The following is a 12771-nucleotide window of genomic DNA, read 5'->3' as shown; positions in this document are numbered from 1 at the left end:
TTGGATGTTTGTTGACTGAATCAGGGATGGCTTCAGATGACAATCTTTTCGACTGCCGGACTCTCTCCATCTCTCTCAGCATCCATCCGATAAGACAGGCTGCTCCTTTGTAGCCAGGGGCTAGCTATGGATTCTCTGAAACTCCTGAGAGTTTGCACTAAGGGCAGAATGGTCAAAGCCTCAGAAAAGTGCTGGCCTACAGAGGGTTCCAGAGCCTTCCCTGTGAACCCAAAGAGCAGGCTGGGCAATCACCAGCTCAGTGCCCCAGGGAACAGGCTCTGCTTGCAGGGGGTGTGGAGGGAGAAGGGGAAAAATAAGGCAGAGACTTGGGGGAGATCCAGGCAAAACAGTTAAGGATGCTTCAGGCTGGGGAGAAACGTAGACAATGAGAGACCACGAACTACATCTTCAGCATCTTGGGGTTCTTGTTCTTTTCTTAGAAAGATGCACAGGAAAACAAGCTTTCATATAATCTCAGAAATATACAACAAAAACAAAACCCAAAAAGACTTCCCTGAAGTGCCTCCATACCACGGAGACACAGAGGCCTCGAGTCAAGCTGAGCAGGGTCTTCCTAACCTCTTTATTTCAGGCAGGAAGCTGAGGCCCAGAGATCAAGTCCCCTTTAAAAGCTCACAGAGTTAGTTAGTCATGGCAGAATTGGACCAAACCCGGTCCCTGGGCGTCTAGGAGACACATGCCCCTTTCTAAGACCCCACACAGCAGCAGTGCCGCATGGCAGCCACAGCTTTGTAGACTTGGTGCTCATGACGGTGAGGCCATGATGGAGGTGCTTCTTCTTTGGCCAAGTGTGGAATGCATGTTGGTTTCCTTAGTAACAAGGATCTCTGGATGGCCAGGGAGGGACCACACTTAGAGGGCTCTACATGGGACCTCTTCTTTTTGCCATTTCCACGATGTGCTGGGCCGCGTCTTGGTGGGGCTTCAGATGTGAAGTCAATAGTCCTCACTAGAGAGAACTCAACATGGAGGCGGGTTGCTCCACAGTGTTGGTGGCTTGTGACTGTTATCTGCCTGGCAGCCTACTCTGAAGCAGGCAGGCCTCTCTGGAGAGGCTCCTTCATCATCTGGGTACTGTCGAGGTCTCCTTCAGATGGATGGTTCTACCTACAGGTAGGAAACCCACAACTGTGCTGTCACCTGGCCACGGACCCACGATGGTGGCCATTTGCATGAACGAGTGACCCCGTGAACAGGGGAAGTGGCTCTTTCACAGGTTCATCTACCCACAGTCCTCCTCTCAGACCTTCTTCTCCTGTGTGTGTAGGTTCCAGATTCAGAGTCACCAGCATCCCAAACGGAGCTTTTTAAGAAGCAGAGTCTGACAAATGGGCTGCCAAGGAGGCCACTTAGTGACAAGCTGTACAAGAGCAGTGGGAAACCAAACAAGAACCACCACCGCGTGAGGGCACGGAGAGACGTTGCCAGTCATCAGAGTAAGGGATGGCACTGGGACAGACGGGGCAAGTCCCGGCATGGCTCACAGCACAGTCGGGAGAACGGACGTGTCATTCTGAGGCAGGTGACCATGGACCAGTATCATTCCTAAGATGCTTTTGGGATCTCACCAGGTAAAAACCATGTTCCTGAGAATTTCCCTATTGGATGGCTTCTACCCTCCCCACTCCTTATCTGTGGGTGCTGCCTGCCATGGTCACCCACCCAAAGGTGCTGTCCTCAATCTCAGCTTCCCAAGTATTCGGGTTATAGGTGAGTACCTCTGCACTGAGCCCTACCATCTCGCCTTTAGAACAGGACAGAAAGGAAGGAATGTGATTCTCCACCCAAAGAACATGCTGCCTGTGCAGGGAGATTTAGAAGGTAGGTAAAAAAGAACGAGGTAGATTTATCTCCCTGTAATATTTTAAAACAAAGCCAAACTGTGGGACAACACGAAGAGTAGGGTCTTTGTAAGGTGTAAGCCACTTCTTAGCCACATATAGGTGTATATGTGAGAGCGTGCAAGCATGAATTCCAACTTCCGCAAGACTTTCTGGAAGGACAAAGACTGATAAGAAGTCTACACAATGAAGGGTCAGGAAAACCCTTCCTTTCTTCTCATTATAACTCTTCTGGGATTTCTTTTGAACTTTCAACCTTAATCAACCCCCTATCCACACTATGATCTTATGCAACGTAATCGGAGGCTTAAGCTTTAGGCCTCCTTTCCTCTCATCGGTTGCGGGTGGTGGGAAGGCACTGGCCTCTTTTTCTGAGTGGATCAGGGCTGGCGTGGGGGAGACTGTGGCTCTTGCTTAGGTGGTGTCAGGCACGTCCCTGGATTTTGCTGGACAGGTAAGTGCGGCTGTATATGACACTAAGGGTATCTGTCCTGATTTTCTTGTAGTCTTTTGGACATTAACATCCACCAGCTAGGGCCAACGCTTCATTCATTATTTTCCCACTGTGCCACATGGTGTCCTTCTTTCTGCCAACCTTCTAGTAAATTCCATTAAAAGAGACCAGTGCCCATTAGTCTGTGGAGGCCTCTCAGGCGGGCAAGCGTTGAAATGAATGCAAATTGGAGAGAAAGAGGCTTTCTAGAAAGCCTTTGCGAATCAACTGCCACTTGATTTACCAACCACAGGAAATCCTTTTCATTTGGGGCGCTCCAAACAATAAGTCATGATTACAAATGACTGTAATCCCTTTAATGAGATGTTAATGCCATGCTACAGTGGTGTGATGGCGTATGGTGGGGTCTCCTCTCTGGGGGATTCTTCAGGGAAGCCCAGGGTATGCTGGTCTTCCCTGCACACACTCCCAAGGGTTTCTGCCCTTGGGAACATGAGGATACTGGGAGGAAGTGTCCACTGCATGGCTCCCTGACATGTCTGACCAGTGGCCTTTCCTGTGGGATGTGGCTTCCATATGTTTTCCTCCTTCTGTTTGACAAGTGGGTAACTAAAGGGGAACCCGTAAAGTTACTGTGGGGTGATAAAGATCTGTGTGTGTGTGTGTGTGTGTGTGTGTGTGTGTGTGTGAGAGAGAGAGAGAGAGAGAGAGAGAGAGAGAGAACGTGAAATCAATCCATGAAGTCTTCTTTGTATCTCAGAACTTACCATTTATCTTCAATCTATTCAATGTTAGTATCTCCCTTGTCTCCTGTGACCCTTTGTCTCCAAGGCACCCCTTATGACCTCCTGTTATAGTTTGAATGTGAAATGTCCCTTATAGCTCAGTTTCCAGCTAATAGCACGTTTTGGGGGAGGTTACAGAAGTTTTTGTAACCTGGGGGTTAAATGTCAGAGACAAGCCAAGGGGGGCAGACTTGAGGCAGGGATAGACGCAGGGATAGACACAGGGATAGAGGCAGGGAGAGAAGCAGGGATAGAGGCAGGGATAGAGGCAGGGATAGACACAGGGATAGAGGCAGGGAGAGAGGCAGGGATAGAGGCAGGGATAGAGGCAGGGATAGAGGCAGGGAGAGAGGCAGGGATAGAAGCAGGGATAGACGCAGGGATAGAGGCAGGGATGGACACAGGGATAGAGGCGGGAAGAGAGGCAGGGATAGAGGCAGGGATAGAAGCAGGGAGAGAGGCAGGGATAGAGGCAGGGATAGAAGCAGGGACAGAGGCAGACTCTGCTCTGGTCCTCATTTTGCTTCCTGTTCTTTGAAGATGAGAAGAACCTCGACCACAAACCCCTACAGATGTAAGCTAAAGTGTCCCCCCCCCCACTCCTCATCCCCCACTCCAGACAGAGAACTTTCATGAGGTATTTTGCCTCAGAGACAGGAATTATTCTGCTGTGTCCCCCCCCCCGCCCCCCCCAGGCCATGGCTCTCACCACAGTGCTTCCCCACCAATCTGTCCCTTGCCTCACCTAAGCACAGTCTATGACGTTACACACCCAGGCCTGCTGATGTTCACAGAGGGAAAAGAAGTGGGCATGAGGCGTGCATTGGCTTGTCACCATAGACCAGGCCCTTCTGAAGTGAATGTGCTTGAAAGGCCAGGGTCCGTCGTCCTCAGCCTGTGACCCTCAGGTGTGGCTCATTAAAGTAGGAGTTCATCAAAGGAATTTTACAGGACAAACTGCCCTGTAGCTCTCCTCTGTTTGGACCAAACTGGCTGGACATGCAAAGGCCTGGTCCTGTGTATTTAGAGTAGGTTCTCCTTTATCTCTTTCTGAGAGGGAGGAGGGGATCTCACAAAGTAGGGTAGGAGCAGCTACCTAGCTGGCTACTGACCAGAGCGTTCTCTCTCGCTCTCTCTCTACACCCCCCCCAAGCCTCTGTTTCTTTGATGTAAAAATCAAAGTGAGGCCCTGAAGTGGTGTGCAGGCCTTGGGAGGCAGGAAGAGACGGGAAAGACAAAGGAGGATGAGGGGCTGAGGCAGGGATGCTGACTGGGATGTGGCCTGCTGAGTCCCTTCCATTCCAGGCTGTCTGTGACCCCCTCTTCTCCCTCCTTGTCCACTCTTAGTGGGCTACAGTGTTCCTATACACCGTTGAGGCTGGTGGGCGGTTCTTTTCTCCTAAAGTCCTGCCTGTCATTGGTCAACACTGCCATCATTCACGCTGACATTTCCGGGAAGGTGCTGTGGTTAGCTATGAGGTCCATGTGCCTCCCTCCTCTCTCACTTCCTCAGTGACACTGGTTTTTAGCTGGGTGTTTTTCAGAATAAGCCTGCTATGTAAAGCCTCTGCCTAGGCCCTTATTTCTCATCAAGGTATGTTTAGGCCATGGTCAGACCAGGTTTGAAGTCACCAAAAGTCTGAAAAGATAAGTTATCCCCTCCTCCTAGAGTAGCCGCCAGCATCCACGAGGCTCGGTCCAACACTCAGGCAATCCAGCTCAGACCTTCCTCTGGAAGCATTATGGCGCCCTGTTCTGAAGCCTGAAGGTCTAGAGAGGGTGAGCTGTAGGTAGCACTACCACCAGTCAAGGGACAGCTCTGTAAGCATTACAGGTCAGACTCACCCACCACACATTGGCAGCAGCCCTGGGGTTGGTTCTCATAAAACAGTGGTTTTCAATCCACCGGGGTCTCAAGCCCCACAGGGGCCTCAGGTCAAACATCCTACACATCGGATATTCACATTATGATTAATATTTACATTATGACTCATAACAGTAGCAAAACTACAGTTATGAAATAACAGAATAACATTATGGTTGGGGCTCACTACAACACAAGGAACGGTATTAAAGGGTCGTAGCGTTAGGAAGGTTGAGAACCACTGTTATTAGATGTGATTGTTTCTGGGACACAGGCCAAGCTTCACTTTAAGACCCGTTGAAGCAATATCCTCTGAATCTGGAGGTCACAGGGGCTTGGGGAGCTGGTCACCCTCTGGGTGCTGTGGGAAGGAACAAGGGATGCTAGGCCTTGATGAACCTGTTCTTAGCAGCTCCGATGAGCGCTTGATCCCATGAACTATCCTTTCTCCTTGCTAACCTGTAACTAACTCCAGTTTTCTAGATCATTAACAGGAGATAGAACACGTGGAATTTATTCTTCAATCGCCTCCCATTGCTCGTTATCAGCATTCCCTAGTCTCTTTCCACCACACAGACACCATTAACAAGTTATCAGCTGACTACCAAGGATGACCGGTAATCCAGCCACCTGCGCAGTCCACAGTGCTCTGCGGGGCCAGGAGGAGATAATGTGCTATTGTGTAAATATGCCCTGCCCCCAACTCTCTCTCTCTCTCTCTCTCTCTCTCTCTCTCTCTCTCTCTCTCTCTCTCTCTCACACACACACACACACACACACACACACACACACACACGCACACACGTTCATTCTATATTCCGGGGCTCAGCAGCATAGATGGCTTTACTTTAAAAAGCAAGCACATGTTTACCATACCACCTTTGAAAACCACTCATGAGATTAATGAACAGTTCAAACGCGGTCTACCCTGTTATGTGAGGAGAAGGAGAGCTGAATTCTGAGGAGCTAGGTCAGCAGGCCCTTCTGTTTGATTCCACAGCAAATCAGCAGAAGCCTAGGCTCACTCAGCAGAAGCCCACACAGCACTTAATACACAGGCATTTTTTTTTCTTTTAAGATTCATAATTCTGGGGTGCATGAATATATGCACTGTTTGGGGGGGTGGGAAATGGTCCCTGTTTATCTAAATGACTTAACCTTTCAGGTTTGTGAAAGAGAGTTCTGTCTAGAGACAATAGAGGTCACTCCACTTGCAGAGGAACATTGTTAAGTACCTCAGAGTCTCCCGAGTAGCCCAGGACTCTCACCTGCTGCCCCATGCCCCAGACAGACTCACACCTGGGCATCCATGAACGTGAGAAGCACCTGCTCACCACAGTGACATCAGGCAGGCTTACAGCTCTGTTTCAACCTAACCTGCTGGAGCGCAAATCTCAGCTGGCTTCTGGGGTGGGAGAGGCAGGTAAAACTCCATACACAGCCTTCAAGCTAAGGAGCTCTGCAGTTTAGACAGGGCTGCGGGAGCCACCTGGAGACTCACTGTTCAGAATCCGTTCCTCAGACAAGGGGATGCTCTGTGAGGCTCCCAGTGCCTCAGTAAGTCACATTGAGGGTGTGACTCATGAGAAGAAAAGCCAAATCCAGAGAACTAAAGAGGTAAGAATAAATAAAGAATGTAGGGGCTGGTGAAAGACTGACTCCACGAGCAAAGTCCCCCCTGGGCCACCGGAAAGGATATCTCGCTGGACTGTCCTTAAGGGCATCGAGGAATCCCTTTTGCTGTGAACCTGTGGGAATGAAGCCAAGATTTACTCTTCAGACACTCAGCCCCTCTTCACCCCCATGCTCAATGCTTTTATCTACAGAAGAAGAGCAAGTGTCTCAACACCCACTAAACGATCTTTGTATTTCATAAGCCTTAGGGCACCCAGTGTACTGCTCAGAGAGCATGGTTTCCAGAAAATGGCAGATTCAGAATTAGAACCAACATCTGCAGGACATTATATTTTTTCTTCAATGAAAGCAGATGTGTATATTCTCCCATAAATTATATCTTTGATTGCTCTTGTGCTCTTCTCATTTTAACAGGAAAACAAAATCTTACACAGTTTCCTCTGTTTTGCCTACATTTGTTAACTCTGGGTAGTAGAGGTCTTAGGAATTTAGCTACCAGTGACAGTCTTCCTGGGAAGTTATTGCTACCCAGAATAAACAGAGATGAAATTCACTTACTGACGCCTTTTGGGTGATGGTGTTACCCTTGTCCTGCAAGGACACATTGGGGGAGTTTGAGCTAAGCTGAATCTGATGAGAAGAGAGATCAGGCTTTGTGTTTGATATAATGACATCCTACTTTAAACAACTTTTAAAGGTTTTTAGTGTGTGTGTGTGTGTGCAGGTGCATGACGACATGTGACCAGGTGTAAGTGTGAAAGCTTGTGAGGTTTATGAGTGTGTACGCGTGTGTGAGGAACTGCACAAGTGTGCATATGTTTTCCTGGTGTTTATATACAAGATTGAGCAAGGGAAAAGCAGGCGGAAAGCTCTGGTGAGGCTCGGAATGCAACCTGATAGCGTGAACCGGAAGCTGCCTGAGCTTTCCTGAAGGATGTGAGATTGTAAGTCGTGCCTATTTCAACCATGTGCAGATTCATGGTGCGGCACAGGGTTTGGACCCTGGTTAATTTTGCACATGATTTTTTTTTATCTGCAAGTTTTTTTTTTCATAAGAAAGTTTATAAAATTTATAAAAGAATGTAAGGCAAAAATAAAATACTATTTCTGAGTATCATGTATGTGCAGAGTATGCCCAGGTGCACAATCACTTCCTTCAAGACAACACCTAACACCCTTGGCTTTTTCTCTGCTACTTTTGTGCATGAACCTACAGACCAGCTCTGCTTTTGCCATTTGGGGATTCAAAAAGCCCCAAGAAAGGGGGCTCTCTGCAAAGCCACCTTGGCACCAGCTCCAACAGGCATGGAAGAAGACTCCGATGAGTACCAAGCTTCTTCCACAAACCCACTGACTTAGACTCTCAGGCATGTATTCCCGGTTTGTGTCCCGTCCGGACAAGAGAATTGCATCAGAAATGCCTGGAGATGAGAAGAGTTGCGAGTCCTTTGGGTAGCTGATGGCTGCACTTGACTGCTGCTTGGAGACCGCTGGGAACCATTCTGGACCCCTACTTCCCTAGTCCATCCCTGGACTCCACCCGAACAGGAGGAGAGGGAAATGGAATCTACAGAGCCTTAGCCTGCTCCATTCATAAGATCCACAGCAGCAGGGGAAGACAATAGAGCCGCTCTGTTTAGATACTTCCAGAAACACGCCAGAGCAAGGCTGTGTGCTTGCTAATGGGTTCTTTACTTTGGGAATGGCTGAGAGGCAGAACTGCTAGCTAATGTGGGCAGTGACACTCTAATGGAAGTTTAAAGGTCTAGATTTGTAGCTCAATACCAATTAACTTCCTTCTCAGCATCCCCAGTTGTAGGAAAGGGAATAACTTGGAGACAAAGAAGCTCAGTATGAACTTCACAATGGAGAATGAGGGAAAAAAAAAAAGCTGCATTCTTATGCAAATAGGTTAAAATCACTTACCCTCAAATCTAACTTAAAAAAAAAAAGCCACATTCCTTATTCATCAGAGACTGTACATACTGTGGCAGGAAATTGAGGATCTCATTGGATGTATATTTTGAACATATATAATGTGTGGAGGAGAAAACCCAGTATCTGTCCTCAGCCATATTCTTCCTCTAGGGATGTATATTTTTAAACCATGGGTCAGTCGATACCATGACATATCCTTCCTCTAGGGATGTATATTTTTAAACCACGGGTCATTCAGGAGCAGATTCAGCTATTCGGTAGTTTTCATTATGTCTGTACAAAACGGAGTGGTGAACCTTTCAGGGGACACCCCCCCCCCCCGCAGACATCACTGAAGTGGGAGAGGGCAGGCATGTCAGTGTGATGCCTTGTTAGCATAAGTGGGACCTGGTCCAGGTATCGTCTGGAAACTGCCATTGGAGGGATGGGGTTTAGGAATGGGGGGGATGGAGAGGGATGGAGAAAGAGAAGCCCAGAGTGAGTAGACTGGAAGGGAGGAGGGGCTGGGGGGTGGGGAGAAAGCCAGAATGGTCAGAAACAGTAACTCAGAATCACATGAGAAAAGCCAAGGTCAGGCAAATGATTACATACGTCACCTGTTCCGCCAGGCATACTTACGATGGATGACGTGTGTGATAACGAATGCAAATATAAAGACTGTCAGAAAGGACAGGGATAAAATAAACATATAAAAAAATCTGTAGTTTCTTTTCCCCACACAGTTGCCTACCCAGGGACAGTGGTGATCAAACTGTTCTGAAATGAGAGGCAGAGAAAAGAAAAATGGAATTTAATTAATAAGATATCTGTTTACTCCAGGGAGCCCCTCCCTCCCAAGATACTCCAATAATATAGCAGAACAATATCGGATTATGTATTTCCAAATGGACAACTCCGAGAGGACCTTACTAACACTGAAACATTTCAGGAGCATAGTTAGTCTTTCAACAGAACACAGGTGGTTTGAAACACCAGATGTGAATTCCTCTCAAATGGTTACTGAAAGAAACAGTAGCATACATTCTCAAACTCAGAAGTAAAGACTTGATTCTTCCTCACAAAGAACCTCTGTGTTCACAGAACAATCTTCCCTTAAATGGTGCCAACACTATCTGATGACAAGGACTGGGCAGGGCTGGGGCTGGGGCTGGGGCTGGCGCTGGCTATGTCATTGGGTGGCCCGGGACACAGTAAATGGTCACAGAAAGAGTCTGAATGGGCCTCGGGCAGGACAGGAGGACAACCCTTTGTTTTCCCACTCCAGTTATCGTCCCTTAACTCAAACTAGTCACGTACATTAATACATTCCTATCAGGAAATGATGTCGCTATGCTATCTTAGAGACAAGCAAAGCGAGGCATGAAGAGATGGGAGAGTGTGTGCAGAGGCAGCCAGTTGAGCATCAGAACAATTAGCCCTGAGACCAGCCCTTTGGAGATGCTTCATCTAGCATATACACTGCCTGTGGTCTTTCCTAATGGCAGCAAGCTATGTTTGGGCACTGCACGCCATTACTCCACTGTGCCAAAGTGGAAGACCAAGGCTTCTCATTTTTGGGGAATTCACTCAATGTCTGCAAAGCATTTATGGTCTGTTCTTCCTCTTATGAGCAAAGTGCTTCCTCTTTCTATCCAGATAATCTCCCATGCAGACTGACCACCCACTCCCTTTAGACCACCTGTGAGCTGGGGGACGTTCAGCATCCAACTTAGCTTTATACTCGGGCTCTTTCCTCTGCTTTCTGCCTACCTAATTTCCATACTTTCTCTGTTTGGGCTTCAGAAAACATAGAGGGACTGTGCTACCAAGTGTGACTTTATAAAAAAAATATAACAGAGGTGAGCAAGGTGGTCAGCTTCAGGAGCCACTGATTATGAACCCCTACGTGCCATTGTTGAAAAGGCACAAGGACACCTGGGTAAGGTTCATGATCTAGGAAATGGAAGGGACACTGGACTGCAAGCAACATGAACAAGAAGAGGGGACAGCAGGACACATTCCAAGCGCAGTGGCCTGGTGACAGAGCTGATGACCCATGAAATGCAGACACTTAGGGACAGTGATTACTATTGGTGTGTCCCTGGGAATTCCACATTAACACACACTGTCTCCTAACCCCTTCAATAAAAACTGCCTCACTGTGGCTAGGGGACGGTGAGTTACGCAGGCAGTCTGTGCTAGGTACTAATAGATACCTATTATGCCACTGGATATTTGTTCAAGATCACGGGGGCCCCTAATCTCTAATGTAAGCCACAGACTCTGACATTATGTCAACACAGAGCTGTCAGCCCTAACAGATATGCTTCCTCTGGTAAGGATGCTGTGTGCATAGGGGTGGCGGGTAGATGAAAACTGTACCTTCCTTTCCATTTTTTTTGTGAGCCTAAAAATGTCTTAAAAAAATTAAACAAGCAAACATCATCTCCCCTAAGTCATCAGTCCACCACCTATACAACATCAGGTCCACATGATGAAGGATGCAAAAGACAGGGGAAATATCTGGACCAGCCAGATTTTCCCCAAGACTATAAGGCTATTATTTCAAGCAATTACTTTCCTGCTTGACAGCTGAGTATAGAAAATGGGAGTGGGAGCAGAAGCCAGGAGCTGATAAGCATGCTGGGCCAGACTCTGCCTTCAGTGGTATGGCTGGTTCTGCAAATCCTGCATAGAGACGGAGCCTCTGGAAGGCAGGGAAAACGGCTCTCAGCAAAAGCTGAGAGCATGCAAGGCACATGAGGAGCCATTGGCATCTAGAAGCCTCCAGAGGACAAGGTTTTACTCCGTGTGACCCATTTCCACAGGGTAGGCCTTTTGATTTTAGTTCAGAAATCTTTAAATCTAGCCAAACAACACTGCTGCGATCTCTTGACAGCAGGACAGACAGCCAAGGATGACCCTTTGAGTCTTGTGGTCTCCTGGAGGCTTCTGGGAAGTTAGCACTTTCAGGTTGGGCTTGGGGCATGGCTCTCCCGAAGCCTGGCCTGTATGTCATTTCCCTTAGAACTGTGTCTTGTTGAAACTTTCTTGGTGGACAAAGTCCCACTAAAACTGCAGGTGCACCGAGCCATTCTCCATGGACTGTCTCTCGTGTCTCTTCTGCAGATGTGGTGTTCATAGTGGCTACCAGGTCTGAGGCTTCCAGGCCTCTCTGGGGATGCAGAAATCAGGTATCATGGGCCTGTGAACCTGCCGTCCCTTCTACCCCAACACCGAGCTTACAGCTTACATCTCTCCTGTTTTCCCCTGTACCACCCATGAGCTAGAGAGGCTTGGCTTGCTCCTTCCTCTTCACTGTGGACTCTGTGCACGGGTAAAATCTTCCATCTGAAGGCTCAAGAGCCAACGGCATGTTGACAATGCCAAAATGGCCACTCCCTACCTTCAGCGATCGATGCCTGCTAGGTCTGGCTAGCATCTCAGATATGCTTTCTCCGATTAGACTTCCTGTTGCTCTTTCCGCAATATGAGCCTCTCTCAACTACTATCAAGCCAACTACCTAACTCAGAAACCAGTACTCTACTGCTGACCTCATCCTTCCCTCTCCAGCCACATAATCAATGAGCAAGTCCCGCGGGCGCTGCCCCACTTTCATTGGAAGCCATGTTAGTTTTTATGTGTTCTCATCTGCTAAAATACTGACTAGGCTCTAATCCAACAGATATTTACCAGGTGACTGAATGTATCTATGTATCACCAGGACGCGGTTAGAAACCCAAGAACACTATAAAATGATGAGTTAGCTGGCCGGGGCCATCCTGACCATACTCTGGACAGCTTTCTGCTGCTGCTTTCTTATTCTGCTATCCTACCCCCACCTCATGATCCCCGAGGACAGAATGGGGTCTCTCTAATCAGCTTTATAACCCTCACACTCAGAAGACTTGTACGACATATACATTAAATTTACAGGAACAAATGACTTTCAGTGCCTGTAGCAGGCTCAGGAGTGAGGCCATGCCTGGTGGGCAGTTGATGGACTTGAACAAGGGTGTTGGAAGGGAAGATGCTGGGAAAGCCAAACACAAGGAAATGATCGGGGAGGTCAGGGGACTGGGTAGTGCACTGGTCAAGCAGGTGGCCAGCTGTAATTGTGGATGAACCCCAGGGACTGTGGGAGGGAGGGCGGCTCCATTTAGAGTGGGATCTGGAGGAGGCAGGGGTACCACATCACCTGCCTCAGCTCCCGAAGCAAGGAAAGAACGTTATCCAAGGGGACACCACTCAAG

At 48.2% G+C, this 12771-nt stretch overlaps 1 protein-coding gene across 9 annotated transcripts in view; it reads right to left on the bottom strand.

Annotated features, from left to right (window-relative positions):
- The window catches only part of Zdhhc14 (zinc finger, DHHC domain containing 14), a 261330-nt gene that overhangs the window by 32210 nt on the left and 216349 nt on the right, over positions 1–12771 (bottom strand). For 6 of the 9 annotated variants that reach the window (XM_006523214.3, NM_146073.3, XM_006523216.4 and 3 more), the window contains 2 exons: positions 9157–9294; positions 6665–6713 (listed from right to left, as the gene is read on the bottom strand). In XM_006523214.3, coding sequence (XP_006523277.1) covers positions 6665–6713; positions 9157–9294 — 187 coding nt within the window. Of the gene's footprint in view, positions 1–405; positions 6714–9156; positions 9295–12771 lie in introns of those variants that run through there. The other 3 variants (XM_017317405.1, XM_017317406.2, XM_006523215.3) reach the window with 3 other exon arrangements.

The sequence above is a fragment of the Mus musculus genome, chromosome 17 (assembly GCF_000001635.26).
Source record: "Mus musculus strain C57BL/6J chromosome 17, GRCm38.p6 C57BL/6J".
Taxonomy (NCBI): domain Eukaryota; kingdom Metazoa; phylum Chordata; class Mammalia; order Rodentia; family Muridae; genus Mus; species Mus musculus.
This window is presented reverse-complemented; position numbering and strand designations above follow the sequence as displayed.